This window comes from Suricata suricatta, chromosome 3, assembly GCF_006229205.1.
Source record: "Suricata suricatta isolate VVHF042 chromosome 3, meerkat_22Aug2017_6uvM2_HiC, whole genome shotgun sequence".
In the NCBI taxonomy this organism is placed as follows: domain Eukaryota; kingdom Metazoa; phylum Chordata; class Mammalia; order Carnivora; family Herpestidae; genus Suricata; species Suricata suricatta.
In genome coordinates, this window is record NC_043702.1 from 7,086,597 (window position 1) to 7,107,569 (window position 20,973).

The 20,973-nt window shown below is 42.7% G+C and overlaps 1 protein-coding gene across 1 annotated transcript in view; it reads right to left on the reverse strand.

The window, feature by feature from the left end:
- Positions 1 to 20,973, reverse strand: part of DIS3L2 (DIS3 like 3'-5' exoribonuclease 2) — a 328,420-nt gene that overhangs the window by 209,322 nt on the left and 98,125 nt on the right. Inside the window, exon 6 of the mRNA XM_029932868.1 lies at positions 4,970 to 5,204. Within this exon, the coding sequence (XP_029788728.1) occupies positions 4,970 to 5,204 (235 nt within the window). The remainder of the gene's footprint in view (positions 1 to 4,969; positions 5,205 to 20,973) is intronic.

Sequence of the window (20,973 nt, forward strand, 5' to 3'; positions counted from 1 at the left end):
AAAAAAAAAAAAGAGTTACCAATAAAAAAAGAAAGATTCAAAATCAAAATACAGAATGAAAAGGGAGGGAGGCAAAAGTACAGGCACAAGACGTTTTCTTAAATAATTAAGAACTATTAAAGAGTATCAGGATTATCTATAGTCTAATAAATTCAAAAAGATAAATTCCCATTAAATTATGCCAAACTTGGCACAAAAAGAGAGAATTTGAACAGACCAGGCAGTACAAAAGAGATGAAGTGAGCAAAGATCTTGCCTTCTGGAAAATACCAGGTGCAAACAACTCTACAATGAGCTCTACCAAATTTTATGGAATTCTCATCCTATACAACCTGTTTTGGAAAAATAAGAAAGCCAAAAACTGACCAGAACATTTCATGAAGCAACACACTCTTGATTCTAAAAATCAGATAATGACGACAAAATGATAGATCTATTTAACATGATAGAAAAATTCTGCCCTAAATATTACCTAAGTAAATCCAACCATGAATTGAAAAATAATAATACATTGGGACTAAACAGGATTTCTCCAAGAATTCAAGGACATCTTTGAATTCTTAGGATGGTTCAATATCAGAAATAGATTTGGAAAGAAACCAGGTAATAATCTCAAAAATAAAGAATCCACATTATAAAGTCAAGCAAAAGATAAAACCATGGAGTTAAAAAAAAAGATTATATTGGAGAATATCTATTTGAACTAAGAAGAGGGAAAAACTTAAAAACCCACAAAGTACACAATTAATTCTATCCCACTAAAATTAAGGGGTTTTGTTCAATAAAAGACAAAACAAGGTTAGTGGAGAAACGACTAAAGGCCAGAAGGGCAGAGATATTTGTAATGCCGAAAATGGAAATGGATTATTATGGAGAATAGATCAGAAATTCCCACAAGTCAACAACAGAGCAGGCAGAACAGAGCTGAAAGAACAACAGGCAAATGACATGAATGGGCAATTAACAGAACTTAATCCTAGCCTACAAAAACTAGAAAGCTGGATAATTCTGGCTGTTGGCAGGAATTAGAAGATATAAGAAGCCTCGGGCACTGTTGGTAGAGGTGTAGACTGCAGGGATCATTCTGGCTTGGGTCAAAGCCTCAGTTAATCAAGAACTGCTCCCCCACCGCCTTGCAGAATATATAGCCTTTGTGCATATATTTCTTCTGGGGACTTCACAGGGAGGACTGGTTAGTGTAGCACAGGATTTGGGCCTTAGACATTCTAGGTCCTGACCAAATACCTCTACCTGAATCACACCTAATAGGATTGCACTGTCCACTGAGTCTAAAAGACAGAGAAGCCAAAATTCCACTGTACCCTTCTAACACAGGTCTGGACATGGCTTTACCTTTGTATAAAATGAGATTTCGAAACATTGTCCCAAATTGTGGTTGATGGGAATTTATAATATATTTAATTTTTAGTATAATATAATTTAGTATAATTTCTGAACCTGAGAGTGGAAGATGTGATCTCAGAATCTGGAAACAGAAGAAATTTAGCTCCAACAAAGAATGGTTGGAAGAATGTGTTCTTGGGATTTAAATAACCTAGAAGTACCACACGAGAATAATCATACGGGTCTGCTTTTCGTACCCAAAGGGAAATACAGTCGCTTTTCATCCAAGGGAAGGCAATTTAAATATAGGCACTGAACAGACATGTCATTGGAAGGAGACGAACCTTAAGTGAGAAAAAAGGTCTCATCCTGATCCGGCAGCCACCTTGAGCGGGCCCCGGAAGGAGGAGGAAGATTTAGCTCTCAGAAGGGATCAAGGATGCCATGCAGATTCTTCCTTCAGAAAAGAGCTGGAGGCGGCCAGAGATAGAAGACAAGTGAAAGGGTCACCGGCTCTACATTCAAGCCCATGTTCAGCCATCAGGGTACTGCTAGAGGCTTGTAAAACTGAACAAGATCTCCGGCAGACCCAGCTAGGACAGAGAACAGGAAATGTGCATCACAACCTGATGAGGTCATGAGCCCCAAGATTCGGAGGCCAAAACTGCTCTTAAAATTCCCAAGGATGGAAGATGCAGAGCTATGGTATCACTTGGGCATCACGATTTTGATCCTTTGGAGTTTGCTACCCAGGCAACCATGACCCAGACAGCTGGTAACAAAGAACATTTCTTTGGGTTGTCCCCAGTCGCCACCCGGATGGCAGATTTCTGTGCTGGAAAGTGGCAGAAGCTCAGCCGTGGGAGCCCGTGGGGCTCGGCCTACAAAGGGGCCCAGCTCGTCGACCTGCTCTCTCTCAGGGGCTGAGGACGATGCACTCCATGCCATCTTCCTAGGAGAAACTACGGGCTTGGTGTGAGGTACCCAGGGAAACTTTTCTCTTCAGGCAACCGTAGACACTTGGAGCAGATCCTCGGGCTATCTGCTCACTTACTAGAGAAACTGGTCGTTGCAGTAAAGACAGGAATGTTTCCTAGGAAAACAGGGACATATGATGTGGACACATGCAATAGGCAAAGTCTGCTTTTGGTAAAGTAAACATGGTATTAAAATAAAAATAAACAAATAAAAAACACTCTTTGGGACCCAAGTATGAACTAGGATTAATAACCATTTGCAATTACGCACAAAGCAAAGAACCTTTCTAGAAGTCTTAGGAAAAGTTTATGATGTTCTTAAGGTTATGGTTTGTTTCAATAACAAATTTCAAAACCTTAAGTGGTGCAAAGAGTACCAACATCCTAACTGTAACCAGATTTTATGTTCTCCAGAGAAGAGAAGCTGGTTGGAATATCCTAAAAAACACTGTGATTTTTTAAAAGAGCAAATTGCCATTTTCCTAAATATCAAGAGGGCAAGAAATGAGAAACAGCCATGTGGTTTCCCAAACTCTCTATTTAGAGGCTAGCAGGAAAGAAAAATTTGTACCACATACTGTGGGAAGGACGAAGGCCATTCCCTCAGTCAGGCCTAGTAAGGAAGCAATAGAAACAACAGTAAAATAGGAAAACCATAAAAAGAGTAGGAAGAAACATGCACACAGTCAACATGTAAAGGGTTCAGTGATATTTACCTGTAAGAGACAAGGAGGGGAATTACATCAGAGGACAAATCAAGAGCAAGTCTGGCATGAGAATTTCACGAACAAAGGGCAAAGTAGGTTATTAGCATTTACCCTGACATCCATTCTGTCCTCACTCCCATCCACCAATACTTCCTTGCCCTTGTCTTGGTATGAACCACCAATAAGAAATCAAGGCATCTTCTCCCTTCTGCTTGGAGCTCAGGGGAAAAGAGGCCCCTGAGGTCTGCCAAGTCTGATCACCAGAGCTGGGTTTCCATGAGGTCGTTTTGGACAAATACTAAATAAGTTTCAAATGTTCCTTTGCCTGGCCTTGTCCTGCAAGTGCCTCTCTCCCTTGGTGACCTTGGTGATGGAGAATTTGGCTGTCTAGAGTCCTGGTTATTTCCCTTTCTTCTCAGAGAGAGGACAGGACTCACAGCACTGACGCCATGACTACACAAATGCACTCTCGGAAGAGGGTCCAACTGTTTTTAAAGGAAGAAAGAAAAAAATAACAGAAGAACGAAATCTCAAGGAATAACGTCTAGCGGAAGTTGGCTGGGTCTTGAACTAGCTAACTAGGCAAGCCACACAACCACAAGAACCCGGGTGCCTCAGGTCCACATACCTGGGGGGCCGCTGCAGTAGTCTCTTCATTCAAAAGGAATTTCACGGTTGGAAAGCCCTTCTGAATGAGCAGTGCTTGGCACCGAAAAGCCAGGCGTGTTCTCAGAAAATGCTCACCACCCCAGGTCACTACCTCGTCAGCAGTGAAGAAACAGGCTGAGCCTTATGCGGTCACTTCCTGAAATCACCTCCAGCTTACTTCAGGGTGTCAGTGAGACGTGCTCACCAGTCCCTACCACAAAACATCCTCTTTTAGTAATCTTCTGGCATGTCTTCCAGCCTTTTAAGGCGCCTGTGCCAGAAACCCCTTCCTGATAAAAAAAATAAAACAAAACAAAAAACCCAACAACAACTCATAATCTAGTTGGCCTAGCCAAGTCAATCGTTTCCATTTCACAGTACAGATAAAACTCAATTTGGCTGGAAAATATGCTCCCCGCATTTAAAATGTCTCAGACATCTCTACAATAAAATATTCCAATTTGGGGGCTACTTCCCTTTAGTGTCCCAGAGTGCAGTCAGCGAGGGCCCTGGGTCATAGCTCTATCCTCACGTTTGCCACTGCTTTCTTCTGCATCCAGAGGACACATGGCTTAGATTTTGATTAGAGACAATAAGACTGGCTTTCTTCAAGGTTCACAATCAAAACACTTTGTAAATATAATCTACTTATCAAATTTGAGGTGATCCATTCCCACTACCAATGACAAAAATATCTTTTAAAAGATACTGAGTTAGGGGCGCCTGGGTGGCTCAGTCGGGTGAGCGTGTGACTTCAGCTCAGGTCATGATCTCACGGCTCATGAGCCCTGCATCAGTTTCTGTGCTGACAACTCAGAGCCTGGAGCCTGCTTTGGACTCTGGGTCTCGCTTCTCTTTGCTACTTCCCCGCTTGCACTCTGTCTCTCTTTCAAAAATAAAAAAACATTGAAAATTTAAAAAAAAATAAAAATAAAGAAAGAAAAGATACTGGGTTAGAGCAAAATGATGGATAAAATGAAATGCTTTTTTGGATTTGAAAGATCCATTTCATTCTGTTCATATGAGCCACAGGGGTGGTCTGGGCTCATCACAGGAAATGTGAAGGTTGGCTATCAACACAACCCAAGACCAATTAGGAAAAGACAACTGACCACAGGAACCAGCAGCAAGAAGCTGTCACAGATCCCCCTTTCCTAAAAGCTGCCACTGGTCAGAAATTGGGAAGGTCCCAACTGTACCGTGTGACTAGGTCTGAAGCACAGAGAAAATCCCAATACTTAAGACAATCTGGTTAGTGTAAAATAAAATGTCAGGCAGCAATCCAGTACTCACCTTTGTCATGAACACAAACTGAGAGTTTCTTAACACCATCGACCAGAACATTCTGTGTGTTGCCATGTCCACCTTCTGAGTCGCTGTCATCAAACTGAGCCTCTATAATGACATCAGGACTGTCATTATAGCCTTTCACGGACTGCTGTGGGAGATGGCTTCCAAAGGGCTCTTCAGGGAGATCTAATTCATCGGTACCTTCTGTTTCTTTGTCATTGCTCTCTGGTTTAATTACCTGAAGAAAATAGAAAAGTTCTGCTAAATCACTGGAGGGAAGAACAGGAAATAACAGATTTTTCACCTTTCATTTTTCTTTCAGCAGGAGAAAAACTGCACATTTCAGAAGCTCAAAGCAGTGGACGCTCACCATGTAGCCTAAAAAAGAATATTTATTTTCCAAAGACACAGACCATCTTATGGAAATGATCAATTCAGCAGTGCCAGCCTGGCGCTCCGCTCCTCAAAATGCCCAAGATCAACGCCAGATCTACTCCTCATTTTTCTGATGTGCATTTTCATCTCCTCACCCGAGAGGCTCTGAACACAAGGACTATTCTGCTTCACGAGGCTTCATTACAAGGGAGCAAGGAGTTTCTTCAGAGGTGAAAAAGAACTCAACACAGTATGTTACTGCGTGCCCAAATGAAACCACAAGAATGTAAGATGAAATGGAAAAAACAAAATTGAGTATAAATAAGAGTTTACAAATGGTCTCATGAAAAAGTTAAACTCTTAATTCTCCATTTTGAGGCTTGAAATCAGCAGAGAAAGCACACAACTGACGGATATTTATAGCATTAAGAATGAAGCATTATTTAATATGACAAACATTTTCAAAAAAAGAAAAAGAGTAAAGCAAACAGAAGAAAAGTGCAGATACTAATCCACTTAATCTGTTGCATAACAGTCATATGTCAGTACTTTGATTTCTAAGGCATTTGATTTCTATGGATTCTGTAGCAATTTCTGTATGTGTTTCTATTTGAGAGGTCTAATATTTTTCTGAGTTTAAACTTAAAGTTTGAAGTTAGATGCCTGCCTTCAACAAGCCAGATTAACATCTGAATTAGACCACATGAAGACCATATTAATAAGGGATCTTTGTCTTATACAAGGCAGAGAAAGTTATTAAAAGAAATCTTTCCCAAAACACTTTCATGTCACAGATTCCAATCAACATAACCATCCCCAAATAATGAATATTATATTCAGCCAGAAAATCAAAGTAAAATACTACAAAGGATTCACAATCACAATAAAGATTCTAAGGATATATATTCCCAAGTTTTTTTTAAAAAATGGCTTTCAGAAAATACGGTAACAGAAAAACTTGTAAACAATAGTTAATTTTTCAGAGTAAAATTGTGCCTTTTAATAGTATTTTCTTGATTCCCAATTTCTGAACATAGTTAATGAAATTTTCTTTCAATTCTTGCCATGTTTTTGACTCTTGTCAAGGTCATTCAATCATTTGTTCATTCTTTCATTCATTCACCTGTTCATTATTTCACTATGAGAAGTTTGAAGGTTCCCTTTTCTTTGATAGTGAAAGAAAAAAATTCAGCTGGCTAGGCCAAAAATCTCTAAAAAGGTCCCCTCAGGCCCCTACCTGCACGAGAACATAGGTCTTTAAATTAATATACAAACCATAAACCCAGCTCTGTTTGCCACAGAAGTCCGGTTTTCATACCTGACCCAACATAGATCATTCGAAAAACAGAATTTGTTGTTAAAGTTCGAGAAAAAGAATTTGACATCACTCGAATCAGCACGCTTAGTCCATTTCCTTGGCTGTGCCTGGCAAATTCGGTAACAGGAAGATCTGCCCCTGACAGAATTTGCACACGTTGAGCACCGTCAGAACAGCCCGAAGCACAGGGAGGAGGCGCGCACGCGCACGCGCACGCAGTGTCTAAAGCGTGGCGGCTGCACCAGGATCACTGAGCTCTCGTTTGTTCTCGGCCGGTCCCACACGTGACTTCTCAGAGAAGCGGTGGGGCCCGGGCTGAAAGAGAAGGACTGGCGCGCCAGAGTGAGACTCGCAGGTGACATACAGTCTTCTGGGTCCAGGCTTTTAGTTTCCATTATGTATTTACTTCTGCCACTAATGCTTTCACAAAGGATTTGGTTCCCACGGGTCATGAAGAAAATCGTATAAGGGAAATCAGAATGCTGATATTATCAAATTTGAATGCTCAACCATCCTGCAATGAACAGTAGTCTTTCTCCATATGCATGTGCGTGTGTGTGTAAAATGTAACAATTCTGTAGTCGCCATTATTCTTCTACTAAGAATTATGCTTTGGCTCAAAAATAAAAGTCGATGGGAAGAGGAGATCAGGGGAAGGCAATGACCAGAAGACGCCAAGTCCGGTGTACAGCACATTTTAAAGCCAGAGCCCCGTTCTGACTTTATGATAACCTCCATGGTTCAGATTAGCCGCAGTCAAGAATTAGCATATTAGGCACTAAGTTTACTTTTGAGTTACTAAATCAAAAATGTTGTACAGAAGCAGGACTTCATACATCAGGTCACTCAAAACTGTAATAAAAATATAAATTAATATGCTGTATTTTAAAAGTATTTTCATTCTATTTTGTTATATCAGTACATGAAAGAACAGAAATACGTTCTTAAAAAAAAAAAAAAAAGATCAGGGCAGCTGGGCGGCTCAGGCTGTTAGGCATCCAACTTCAACTCAGGTCATGATCTCGCTGTCCGTGGGTTTGAGCCCCACATCGGGCTCTGTGCTGACAGCTCCGAGCCTGGAGCCTGCTTTGGATTCTGTGTCTCTCTCTCTCTCTCTCTCTCCCTCTCCCTCTCTCTCTCTCTCTCTCTCTCTCTCTCTCTCTCTCTCTCTCTCTCTCTGCCTCCCCTGCTCGCATGCACTCTCTCTCTCCCTCTCAAAAAATAAACATTAAAAAAAGTTTTAAACATGAACCAGATCGTGTCATTCTCCCAGTGGCTCCCCAACATCATTGCATTCCCGTGCCACAAGGTCTTCTCAAGCCAGGCTCTCTGTGTTCTCTGTGTTCCAGTCTCGTTTTCTGTAACGTCTTCCTTTGCGAATTACACTCCAATCCTAGAGCTCTTCTTGCCATTCGTAGAACACTGAAACCTTCCATCCTGAGGTTTTTGCGTTGCCATTTCCTCCACCTGGAAAACTCTGTGCCCAGCTTGTCTTAGGTCTCAATCTCTTCATTTTGTTCCGGTCTCTCCTCAAACATCCTTCTCTGAGAGAGGCCTTCCCCAGTCACTGAACCAGCCCCACCTGGCCGTCAGCGCTCTCCCGTCCTACCCCGCTGTTTTTCGTCACTGCACTTCTCCCCACTGGGCAATGTATTAGACACTTAATGTAGTTTCTGTCTCCCAACTAGAACGTAGGTTTCGCAAGCACAGAGGCTAGTTAATTCACTGCTATGGTCCAAGAGTTGAGAACAGCATTTCGGAGCCATTCGAATATATGTTCAATGAGTGAATATGGCAACTGATCAGGAAGGAACTTGTTCAGAGTCTACCTTCTCTGAGAAGCTGTACAACTCCATGAGGTGAGCAAGCCTAGGCGTGACACCGTGCACACCCCATCTCGTGTGAGGGAACCGAGAGACAGAGGCGGCACACTGCACCTGACATCTCCACGGAATCTAAAATCTGTCTCCCAAGACTTCGTCCAATTGGCGTGGACTTTCTATAAGCCAGGGTCCACTGCGCAGTCTCCCCAGTTCCTCCCCACGCCCCACCAGCTGCCTCAGGCAAGAGTAATTTCTCCCTGTTTTGAAGTCTCAAAGCAATCTCTATGGGCCTCTTCTATGGGCCTTTGCAATTTCTTCACGATATTTGCGCTACGTACATGTATGATTAGCATCATCTGTCCCCTCACACGCTCGCCAGATGTATCGTACATAACTTGGTATATTCTATAGCCACTTGCAGAGTCATTCTAGGTGCTCCCTACTTGTTAAACAAACAGATGGAAAAATGGGCTGAAAAAATGAGTATAAAATATGCTCAGGATGCAAAAGAACTTTCACAATGGTTTCTAGACACAAGAGTGTGTGGGTCAGAAACTAGGAGCCCAATTTCCCTTAGATCTGTAAAGTAAGAGGCTTTCTTCTGTGGGATTGACCTTGAAAATGTGGAAAGTGCAGCTCAGTGGTTTTGAGCTTTGACCTTTGGCAGATCCCTGGGAGGATCCGATGAAAGCTGCAAACCCTTCCTCCACAGAAAAACGCACATCAAGTAGACAGAAAAAAACTCTCTGAGGAAGCTCAGGTAGGGAGAGTCGAGGGTCCGGGGCTGAAGGCTGCCAGTTCGGGCTGATGAACTGAGCTCTGGGCTCAGAGTGAAAGGGGTGGGGGTGGGGAGGCCTGAGGAAAACGGATGTATCACCGACCTGGTGAACTGAGGACATTAAAAACCCTGTGGGTTCCTCCCCAGACCCGAGGGCGAGGCAGCTGACCGCGCTCCTTACTCGGAGTGCAGGCTGCAACGGGCTTGCTCTCCCTTGGAGGCTTAGTCTAGTCCCTGGAGGACAGGACAGAGACGGTCGGTGAGGGAAGCAAATCGCTGGGTCACAGAGAACTTTTCCTCTCTCTGTCTTGTGCCACGAACAGAGCAGGGTGAGCATCACATAAACCCTGCTAACAAAAATACACAAGGGAAATACAGGCAGATGTCAACTGGGGCAGACGGATTTGAAACAAAAGTGTCGCCTGAAGCTACTATAAACGCTCAGGATACACCAGCACTCTACAACACTTAGGAACTGTGAATTCTGGAAGCCGTCCCTCCCGAACACAAATGCACACACACACATGCACACAGAAACGTTTGTCAGAGACGCCCTGCAGTCAGCTTGATCAAAGATGAGTCTGTGATCTACCCATCGCCTCCTTCTGGGACAAAAACTGGGTGACAGAGTGGTGTGGCCGTGTGCTCCGGGGGCCGGACGGCGGTAAGCTGGCCTCGTCGGCAGGAGCAGGAGAAGGCCTGACAACTGTTAGGATGAAATTAAGGGAAGCCTAGGAGAAGCTCACCACTGAAAGGAGAGGGGAGAGGCCTAAGCCCGGAATCTTGAGTTCAGAGACACCAGAGAGAAGAAGACATACCTTTTGGGAAAAGAAGGTGGGTGCATCATGACTTTTGTGCTTTAAGAGGAACACAAGAATGTTTGCTGAATCAGAGACCCTATGCAATTGTGGAAGTATAAATGGCTAAGGAAAAAGCTACTCTAAAAGACCGGCAGAATTTTAGGAAATAACACCAAGAAAATAAATAGGGAAATACGTACTAGACAAACACAAAAAGCGCTGCCATAAGAAAAATGATAAATTAAACACCAGTAAAATAAAATTTTTCCTTCTTTCCTAACATGAAAAACATTTTGTAAAGATAAGGCATAGATGTGCTCACATCCAGAATAGATTAAAAAAAAAAAAAACAAACTCCTATGAATCAATGAAAGACAATCCAACAGAGAAATGGGGAAAAGGCTTAAAGGCACTTCACAAAACAGAAATGCCAACCAGCCAGTAAAGATGGAAAGGTGCCCAGTAGTCATCAGAGGGGCGCCTGGGGGGCTTGGTCAGTTAAGTGTCCAACTCAGGTCATGATCTCATGGCTCTTGAGTTCGAGCCCCATGTCGGGCTCTGTGCTGACAGCTCAGAGTCCGGAGCCTGCTTCGGATTCTGTCTCCCTCACTCTCTGCCCCTCCGCTGCTCACATTCTGTCTCTGTTTCTCTCAAAGATAAATGAACATTTAAAAAATTAAAAAAAAAAAATCAACCACAATGAGATGTTACTGCAAAGCCATGGGTAGGCAAAAACTGACGATCCTGACAACACCAAATGTTAGCAAGCACGGACAGTTCTACGCTGCTGGTCCGAATGGAAACCGTCCAGCCTGGTGCAGCGCCATCAGAACTGTGCGCAAAGCAGAAAACAGACCCGCTCGATTCCCGCGCAGGCTTCTCCCACTATGCTGTCCCGCAGCATTCTGACAGGTGAACACACAGGGAAGGACAAGACTACACTGGGAAAGGACACTCGTGCAAAAGCAAGGAGGTAAAAAATTGCACACTTTCCTTCAGTGAAGGCAGGTAATGGTGACAATGTAGGTAAGAATGAGAAAGAAGGATGAAGACGCAGACATGAAAAGCCCTAAATGCCAATTTAATGAGTCCGGTTTCTACCATAAAGTTTGTGAAGTGGGGAAGTCAGGAAAAGTGGTTCAAAGCAGGAGGTCCAGTCAACACAACTCGGTTCACGTCACACTCTGCCACTTACTAGCAATATACCACTTTGAGAAAGTTTTTAATCTCTTTGAATCTGTTTTTTTTTAAATCTTTAAAATGAGGACAAGAGTATCTAGTATTAGAAGGTTATTATGGATCTGAGACAATTTATGAAAAGCTTTTGGGTGCAGATGTCTGTTAATCTTTGTTTCAAGGAAAAACAAATTTAGGCTTTAGACCCAAAATGTCCAATGTGGTGACGAACGTCCAGGTAGGAGCCGGAAATGCAGGTCTGAGGATGGGAAGAGTGTACTGGAAGGCAGAAACTAAACACAGGGGCTGACAACTAAGCAAAGCTGACCCGAGGCCAACCCAGTGTCAACAGACAAGAGAAGCTGAGAACAGAGCCCTGGGAAAAGACTCAAATAAAAGGGGGTTCAGATAAGACACAGGAGTTAGTCAAGCGGAGAGAATTTATATACACTTATGAATATGCTAAACACTAAGGCTTTTGTTGTCATTCATCATATTCTTAGTGCCCATCCTCCCTATGCATTTCACACATTCGCTCATTTGATCCACACAATGACCCTGGGTGATACACAGGAAGTAACTATGTCTGTCTCAGAGGGAAAAACGGGGTCCGATGCGTCACAGTCTCGCAGTTCGAAATGGCAAACCTGGGACACGCACGCAGACCTAGGGTCCTATGTCCAGTGTCCTTAGTCTTGGACACTCCCTCCTTAGGGAGATTTCCCGCCAACAGATTCAGAGCGGGTTCTGCACACAGAGCTCCCACCACTACCGTCCACTGCGTGAAACGCCTCTATGCCTTCTGCCTGCCAGAAAATACTCAAAATTCAAGATGCAGCTCTTCTGTGAATGCTCCTCTGAGCAACCCCCCTCTCTCAAGAAATTTTCTATTTCTTTGCTTTGCTCCACTGCTACTCCTTAACTATTCTTTCCCTTGTAAGATGTCTTAATCAGCCCATATTCCACATGCACAGTTGAGATGGGCACTGCGTGATGTACGGAAGCCAATTTGACAATAAATTAAAATACATACATACATACATACATAAGACATGCTCAATAAATACTGGTTTCCTTCTTTTCTGAAGAGAATGAGAAAGACTTAAATCAATTATAAAAGAAGTATTCGAAAAAAAAAAAAAAGACAAGAAATGAATAACGTAACCACCAAGCAGCAAGAACTGGCTAACCTCACATGCCTCTCTATGTGACACTGCGTGACACCGGAACGCCCTACATTAACACATGTCTGGACACCAGGAAAAAGGCACCTGTTGCTTTACCACGGTTGAAACAATCTCCATAAGAAGCAAATACAGACATAAATGCAAGTGAATAAAATTGGAAGACGTTAAAATAAATGCACTTTTCTAAAACAATTCTAGTGGTGCCTGGGTGGCTCAGTTGGCTAAACAGACTTCCGTTCAGCTCACGACCTCACAGTTCAAGAGCTGGAGCCCCATTCCGCTCTTTTCTGTCACTGCAGAGCCGGCTTCAGATCCGCTGTCTCCCTCTCTCTCTGACCCTCCTCAACTTGTGCTCTACCTCTCTCTCCTCTCTCCCAGAAATGAAGAGGCGTTTTTTAAAAATTAAATAAGTCTAAGCCTTCATATCTAAATTACTGCTCCAGTTTTGGGGCACTTGGGTGGCTCCGTAGATTAAGCATCTGGCTCTTTGATTTTGGCTTAGGTCATGACCTCAGAGTCACAGAGAGCCTGCTTAAGATTCAGTCTCCCTCTCCCTCTGCCCCTCCCCAGCTCACACACGCTCTCTTTCAATCAATCAATCAATCAATCAATCAATCAATCGATATTACAAAACTCCAGTTTCAATGTAAACTCAAATATAACCATAAAGTTCACCACTCCCCAACTTGAAAATAACAGTTTTAGCAAGAAAAATCGCAAATGCCTGATAAAAAAGAGAAAAGGCCCAGATCGGGGCATAGCTTCCGGGGGCATTTCCTGACTGCCGCACAGGGGTGCAGTACAAATCCATCCCTTAGAAAGGGGGTGAAAATCCTCTGCACTGAGCTATAAATTCATGGACGGCAAAGTGCAACTCAAACTCACCAGAATCAAGAAACTAGTTACTTCACAAACTGTTTGATATTGATTAGATGTTTCTTTCCCTTCCTTTTATAATTAATATAATATATTTCAAAGCTAGGAACAACAGAAAGAATTCCTATAATGGAACAATTCCAGCAGAATCCTAAATAAAAATGCCAATAACATTTTCATCATGCTAGCTTACCCAAACTCCAAGCGTGAAACATTTCATAGTTTTCCTGTTGACTGATAAAGGAAAACTCTTCCTTAAACCTAAAAGCCATCTTTGAAAAGTGCTACGTCACCTCTTCTAAAAGGAGCAGGTCCATATTAGCACTGGAAGATTCTGTTCCGAGCTAATAAATTCTACTACATTCCCCCTGGGCAGAGCTATAATGGAGCTTTTCCGAAGGATTTGCATATACCTACGTCTAGAGGCCATTTCTCCCAAAGGGCTGTTTACCACCACCGGCTGCAGGCTCTGAGCGCAGGACGGAACGCCCTGCCCGCCCTCCTACCTGAGCCTCCGATTCACAAAGTCCACCTAGGAGCTGCTTTTCGCTTCTTGGCTCCTCTGGCTGCGCTTAAGTGACAGCACTCACTTGCCACACATGTTTTAACAAAGTTTCAAATCCCTTAATGGCACACTTGGGACACAGTATAATACACTGTGCAGGAAATACCTTGGAGCCAAGAAAAGCAATTGATATTTCCACAGGGAGTTCCTGACAAGGCTTGCCAATAAGCTTCTTTCATTATAAAATATGACCAGAGGCATATCATTTTAAAGATATATTACAAACATTCTTAAAGGCATATGTGTCATTGGGAACTTTGTTTGCCTAAGGTGGTTCAAAAGTACCTTTTTACTTAGTTAACAGGACAAACTATTTCCATTCGACTGGTTACTAGGCCAAAAATCCCGTTACCTTTGTCAGTCAATCAGTTCCCCCTTCCTTCCCTCCCTCCCTGCCCTCCCCCCGCCTCCCCCTCCCCCCCTACACACACACACTCTACCACCACCACCACCATAAATCTGTTAGCTCATCCCATCAGTTCTCTCTCTGTGGCCATCATGGCCGCCACCCTAGCTGGGGCTCCATCATCTCCCACCGGAACGCAGACAACAGCATCGTTCGGGGTCCCCTGCCTCTACTCTCGTACCTTTTCAGTCTGATTCACAACACAGCAGAGTGAGTCTATGAGCGTAGGTCATATCAGGTCAAATTCTCTGCTCTAAATCCTCTAAATCTTTCCACCTCCGTCAGAGCGAACACTCAAATGCTGACTGAAGCACAGGCCCCCCCTGATCCACACCCCTGTCCCATGATCCCTCTGACCCCATCTCCAACTGTTCTCCGCCTCAGCTCTTTGCTATTCCTTGAACACATTAGGTACATATTTGCTGTTCCCCAAGACAGCTCCCTCACGTCCTTCCATTCTTCCTCCAAGTCACCTTCTCTTTGGTTGCCCTATTTAAAATCTCAACCCCATCCCCAAAACATGTATCTCTCTTCCTTATCTATTTTCGCCTTTAGTACTTACCACTGTTGAGCATGCTACACAGTGTTTTATCCACATTATTATGTCTTTCCCAGGAAAACACAAGCTCCCCAAAGGCAAGGATGTTGCCTGTTTGCTCACTGTTCTATTCCCAGCACTTAACGTGGTAACGAACAAAATGCCTCCAACACGATCCCCATCTTCATGTGCTATTACCTTACACTCAAAACGTCACAAGCCAGTGTGCCCTTCTCCTCGAAGCATCCCCTTTCCTGTTCTCGATCTTTCCAACACCATTACCACTTTCCTTCAGGCCTTGCAAACTCAAAACCTCACAACCACACTTGAGTCTTCCTAACTGCTGAACCAAACCCTTCACTTGCCTTTTTAAAAGTATCTTGTATCTCCACAAATTCCCTGGTATTCTCATGCCTCAGCCTACAAATTTCCAGAAATTAAAAAAAAAAAAATCTGATTAAATTACCTTATTGCTCAAAAATTTCCCATGAATTTCTCTTCCCTGGAGAAACTAATTTTCTGTTTTGGGGCTTATCACTCAAAGGCCTTCTGAATATCCACTGCCCTTTTATTTAAATATTTACTTGTGAGAGAAAAGGGAGAAAGACAGAGTGTGAACAGGCAAGGAGCAGAGAAAGGGAGACACCGAATCAAAGCAGGCTCCAGGCTCTGAGCTGTCATTACAGAGCCCAATACAGGGCTCGAACTCAAGAACTGCAAGATCATGACCTGAGCTGGAGCTGGACACGTAACCGACTGAGCCACCCGGGTGCCCCTCCACTGACCTTTTTTGACTATTCTTTTTGAAGTTTATTTTGCCCTTCCACATGTGAGTGGGAGAGGGGCAAAGAGCGGGGAGGTGAGAGAGGACCCCAAGCAAGTTCCATGCCGTCAGCACCAACAGAGTGCAGCCTGATGTGGGCCTCAATCCCAGCAGCCATGAGATCATGACCTCAGCCCAAATCAAGAGTCAGATGCTCAACCGAGTGAGCCACTCAGGAGCATTTGACCGTTATAATCTTACCTGCCAATTCCTTCCATTACATACCACTCCCAGGCCACTACAAACTCTTTCCTGGCTTAGATCACACCAACTCCAAAACAGATTTCAAGCAACTTAGAACAGCAGGATCCGTCTCCCTCTCTTTATGTGCTACTACAGTAAGGAAAACTATTTAACTCCCTTTAAAAATGGTTCAATTTTGTTGGGAATGTTTTAAGTAAAGAAGGAAAAGGGGCTCTTGCAGAAATGACCTGGATCTGGCGAGGAGCAGATCAGGCTGCGCAGAACAGCTTGGACAGCGGGAAAGCAGGGGTGCAAGGGTCTGATAAGTCGGGGTTTAGGGTCTCTGGACCCTGCTCCTAAAAGATCATGGGACTTGAAACAGAATTATGGGTGTCCTGTAACATGTACCCTCTCTCCTCTTCTGCATGGCCACCACAAGCAATCAACCAACCACAATCCAGCTCTGGTAGAACCAAGCCTCTGCACCTAGTCACCCAGGAGAGGGAGGAGCATGTATACTGTGCCTTAAAGGAGACATAGTTCACAAAACACAGCAGAATCCAACTAGAGTAATCTCAGTAAGCAAGGTATTAAATATTTGATGCCAGAAATGAGCGAAGAGATAGGGAATAGATTTTGGCAGAAAATCACATCAAGTTCTTAAGCTCAGGAACAAATAAAAAAAAGTCAGGCAAGAGGCTGGATAGAAGCAAATCTGGGAAACGGACCCTAGGGAAGAGTTCCTGAGAGAGAGAGAACTGGATCAAAGATTTTCCAGGAACAGAGTCCATGGAAGAAAGAGATAATCACTGAGATTTAGTTTTTAAAAAAATGTATACATGTACAAGTAACTCTGTACATTGTGGTTGCTCCCTTTGGAATCTTAATCTTTACTGTATTTTTTACTTTAGTGTTGAAAACATATTCAATGCATTAATAATGACCAGATTAGCTGCAAGAGACAGGGGAAAAAAATGAATTGGCTCTTTTTAAGTAACTCATTAGTTTATATAATCGAGTCTCCCTGATCAGATTGAAATGCTCATCTGGTATTTGTGACAGAGAGAGCGAGAGAGAGAGAACGGGGATGTGTGTCTCAGTTCGAACACCGTCACTATTGGCTCTATCACCAGGACAGCCTCCTCCTCACAGTGTAAGGATTCAGGAGCTTCACAGTTACATCCCATCCTCTTAGAGACCGCAGGGGGGAAGGGAGAAGTTCTCATGCAGGTGCTCCACAAAACGGTCCCAGGATTCCTCTGCTGGGGTTGATCTGGGTCACATGTCCATTCGTGAATCAATCGCTAGGGCAAGGAGGTGAGCTAGACTGATACACCCCTGTATCTGCGGAATGTGACCAATTTTTCAGTCCTCGTAAAAAACAAAGCTACAGTATCCTTAGAAATGCTCAAAGTAGGGCTCTTTTTGAAGGCAATTATCTGTATTTATTCACAGAAGCCTACTGATATGATTTCCAACTGTTTCCCTGAATCAAAGATCATTTCTATTTTAGAATCATAACCATTTTTGATGTGAAATCGAAGTAGGGATGTAACATAATTCAGGAAAGAAAATACCCTAAAAAGTTTAAACAACACGGTCAAGAATGTCAAGCGCATGTGAAATAGAGATGATCTGTATTTAAAGCTTCTACATGTATAGAGACAGCTGCAGTATCGGACCTCAGATGCCTTCATATCACACCAACCTCCAGCCACGTAGATTTCACATCTTTGACATTCTTTACTATCCTGGCCCTCACTGAAAAATAAGCTCAATTTGCAAGCCATTTCAGAAAACCACACAGTATGTGATGAAAGTTTTTCAGCCGGACAAGGAAGATTCAGAACATTAATGTTAATATAAGGGGTACAATCCAAGAGCCTAATGATGTTCCTACAGACAATTTACTATGAGATTAACCACAATCATCTGAAAAGTCAGCCAACATCTGAACTACCACCTTCATATACTGATAATGAAAGCTGAAACCACATTTCTTTGATTAGAGGTTGCGGGTGCACTATGAAATCTCGACCCATCGCTAGATTTTTTAAATAAATTTAAGGTATGGCCAACTCTAAAAATCTCTAGCTCTGGATACTATTTCTTGCCCTGAGGGCTTTGCTTACTTGGTAACACCCACCTCCATTTTATGTCTCACTCCCTCTCTGTGATAAATCCTTCTGATATTGGCATGCAATGTTCTCCATCATTTCCCATCTTTGAAAACATTCTCATAAAACTGGAATAGCTATACTAATATCAGATTCATTTTTTTTAAAAAAGTATTACAGGGGTCAAAGAGGAATATTACGTGTTAATAAAAGAGTCAGTGCAGGGGCATCTTAGTGGCTCAGTTGGTTGAGCATCTGATTTTGGCTCTGGTCTTGCAGTTTGTGAGTTCAAGCCCCACACTGAACTCACTGCTGTCAGAGCAGAGCCCGCTTCAGAACCTCTGCCCCCCCCCTCTCTGTCCCTCCTCTGCTTACACTCTCTCAAAAAATAAATGGAACGTTAAAAAAAGTCAAAAAAAGTCAATGCATTAGTACGATATGATGATTGTAAATATATATATACACCTAATATAAATATCTCAAGCCTGATTAAGCAAAAACTTACAAAAGTAAAGGGAAAAATAAACAAATCCTCAATTATAGAAATTTTAACAAATAAGTATAAAACAACTAGACAAATACATGTAGTTGTATGTATATATAAACAATACATACATATAAATGTATATCAAAGGACTTTCATCCATATTATATAAATAAGTCTTACAATTCATTAATACAAAAACAAACCAATTTAAAAATGGGTAAAAGACTTGAAGACACTTCAGAAAAGATTTTATATATATATATATATATGTGTATACACACACACACATATATGTGTATATGTATATATATATATATATATATATATATATATATATAGGGCTGATATTCAGCATCATTTTTTCATCAAGGAAATGCAAAACAAAAGACAGCAAACAGGGGCACGTGGTAGCTCAGTAGGTTAAGGTCATGGTTCATGGGTTTGAGCTCCACACAGGGCTCTGTGCTGGTGACACAGAACCTGGTTGGGATTCTCTCCCCCACCACCACCCGACTCTGCCCCTCCCCTCCTCATGCTTGTTTTCTATCTCTCAAAATAAATACCCTTTAAAAAAAAAAGAGAGAGAGCAAACCACCACCACAACAAAAAGTGAATATTCTTACATGACCACTGTAATGGTTTAAAATTACACTACTATGTCCTGGTGAGGAAGTGGAGAAACCGACTCCCTCATACATTTTTAATGAGATCAAACTATGGTACAACTATGCTGGAAATCAGCTTCCTGGGTTCTTATAAACACGTGCCTACTGTATGACCCAGGATTCCACTTACAGCTATGTAACCAAGAGGGGAAAAAACCTAGGTCTATACAAGGATAGGTACAGCAGTGGTCACAGAAGTTTTATTATTCAAAGCCAAAAAAAAAAAAAGAAAAGAATCCAAGTGTCCTTCAATTGGTGTATGGATAAATAAACGCCGGGCATCTATATAGTAGAATACTAGTCAACACACTAAACATGGACGGATCGCAAAGGCAGTCCACTAATAGAAAAAGGCCAGACTCAAAATAATTCCATTATATGACATTCTACAAAAGGCAAACCCATACGGACAGAAGACAGATTAGTGGTTAGTGAGGGCCAAGGCGTGAATGGAAGTGCAGACTAAAAAGGGGTGCAAGGGAATCTGGGGTACAATGGGCCTGTTTTCTATCCCCACTGTGGCAGGGGTCACGCAAATCTATGCAGCTTCTAAAATTCAGAGAGCCAACTGCTAAAAAGGAAGGTTTTTACTGTATGTAAATATGTGAACCAAATCTCTTTTGTACCCAATCCTAGTAAGTTCAGCATTTATACACACAGGGGGGCAAAAATTCAATTAAAACATGGAAAGTATGAGCCAAGATTTTCAAATGATGATACCAAATATTTTTCATTCTACCAAAATTTGAAATCCAATAAATGTTTATCAAAATCTGATAATGTTGAAAGACATCTGTTAGGCATTAAGTAACCTCTCCTGACAATGAGGTGACACTTAATAGTTAATAAAACACTCAAAAATGTCATCACTTGGACCAGGCTTGTGATACCCTGAAATAAGTAGGACCCACAAGACACGCCCCCAAATATCTTTAATCAAAAGCAAACTTCAGTCAAACGGCATAAGTTCTGGGCAGCTGCTTCCGGCTGAGAGGACCAAGGAAGGGCATATGAAAGCTGGTGGGCACGACACGGGTCAAAAGGATGACACCGACGAAAAAGATGGTAAGGAAAAAGTCCCAGAAGAGGCATGTTGGAGGAACAACAAGTAGACAAGTGTGGCTGGGGCTGGAAGCTTCTGGAGAGCCCCTCCCCCGCACTTCCCACCAGCACACAAACACGTACACAAAGTCCACAAGGAAGGCTAAGCTTTCTTGCCAGAGAGGCACGACTGTCCTCCAGATGTCCTCTGAAATGCACTTGAGTATGACAACAAATGCAGAATTTCTTTTTTCTCAACGTGACACTTTAGAAAAAGAAAGACAGCCATCAAGACAGGTATCAATGTGACATGATGTAACATTCTAAACACAAGCAGAGCTGCCACTGGTCAATTGGCTATGGGACTCCATGTAGAAAAGTGAGAACAGAACTCGCAACCTTCGAAGGATCCACGCTCAATAGTAATATGGCCAAACAGTGGAGAATCGGGGCCGGAGTGAGGAAGAGGCAGGAGCTCAGCAGGAAGTGAAGGGTGACCTAATGGAACAGCAGGCCAGTAATATGAGCCTACAGGTTACAAACAGGATAAGCGACAAAGTAAATACAATGTAGACAAGAAGGAGCCACGACTCAGAAAGGAGGAAACTATAATGAACTCTACTGTGTTGGCGCTGTCATTGTGAAGTCAGTTTTCAAGATAGGTAGGTAGGTAGGCAGGCAGACAGTCAGACAGACAGACAGGAAGGAAGGAGTATAAACACATACACGTATTTCCTAGTTCTGTTCACTGAGAGCTTGGGAGCATCCGGATTTCTCCACTACAAGGAATGAGGGCCTCTTAGAAAACAACAGGCAGGGAAAGACGAGGCTGGACCATCCCCAGAAAAC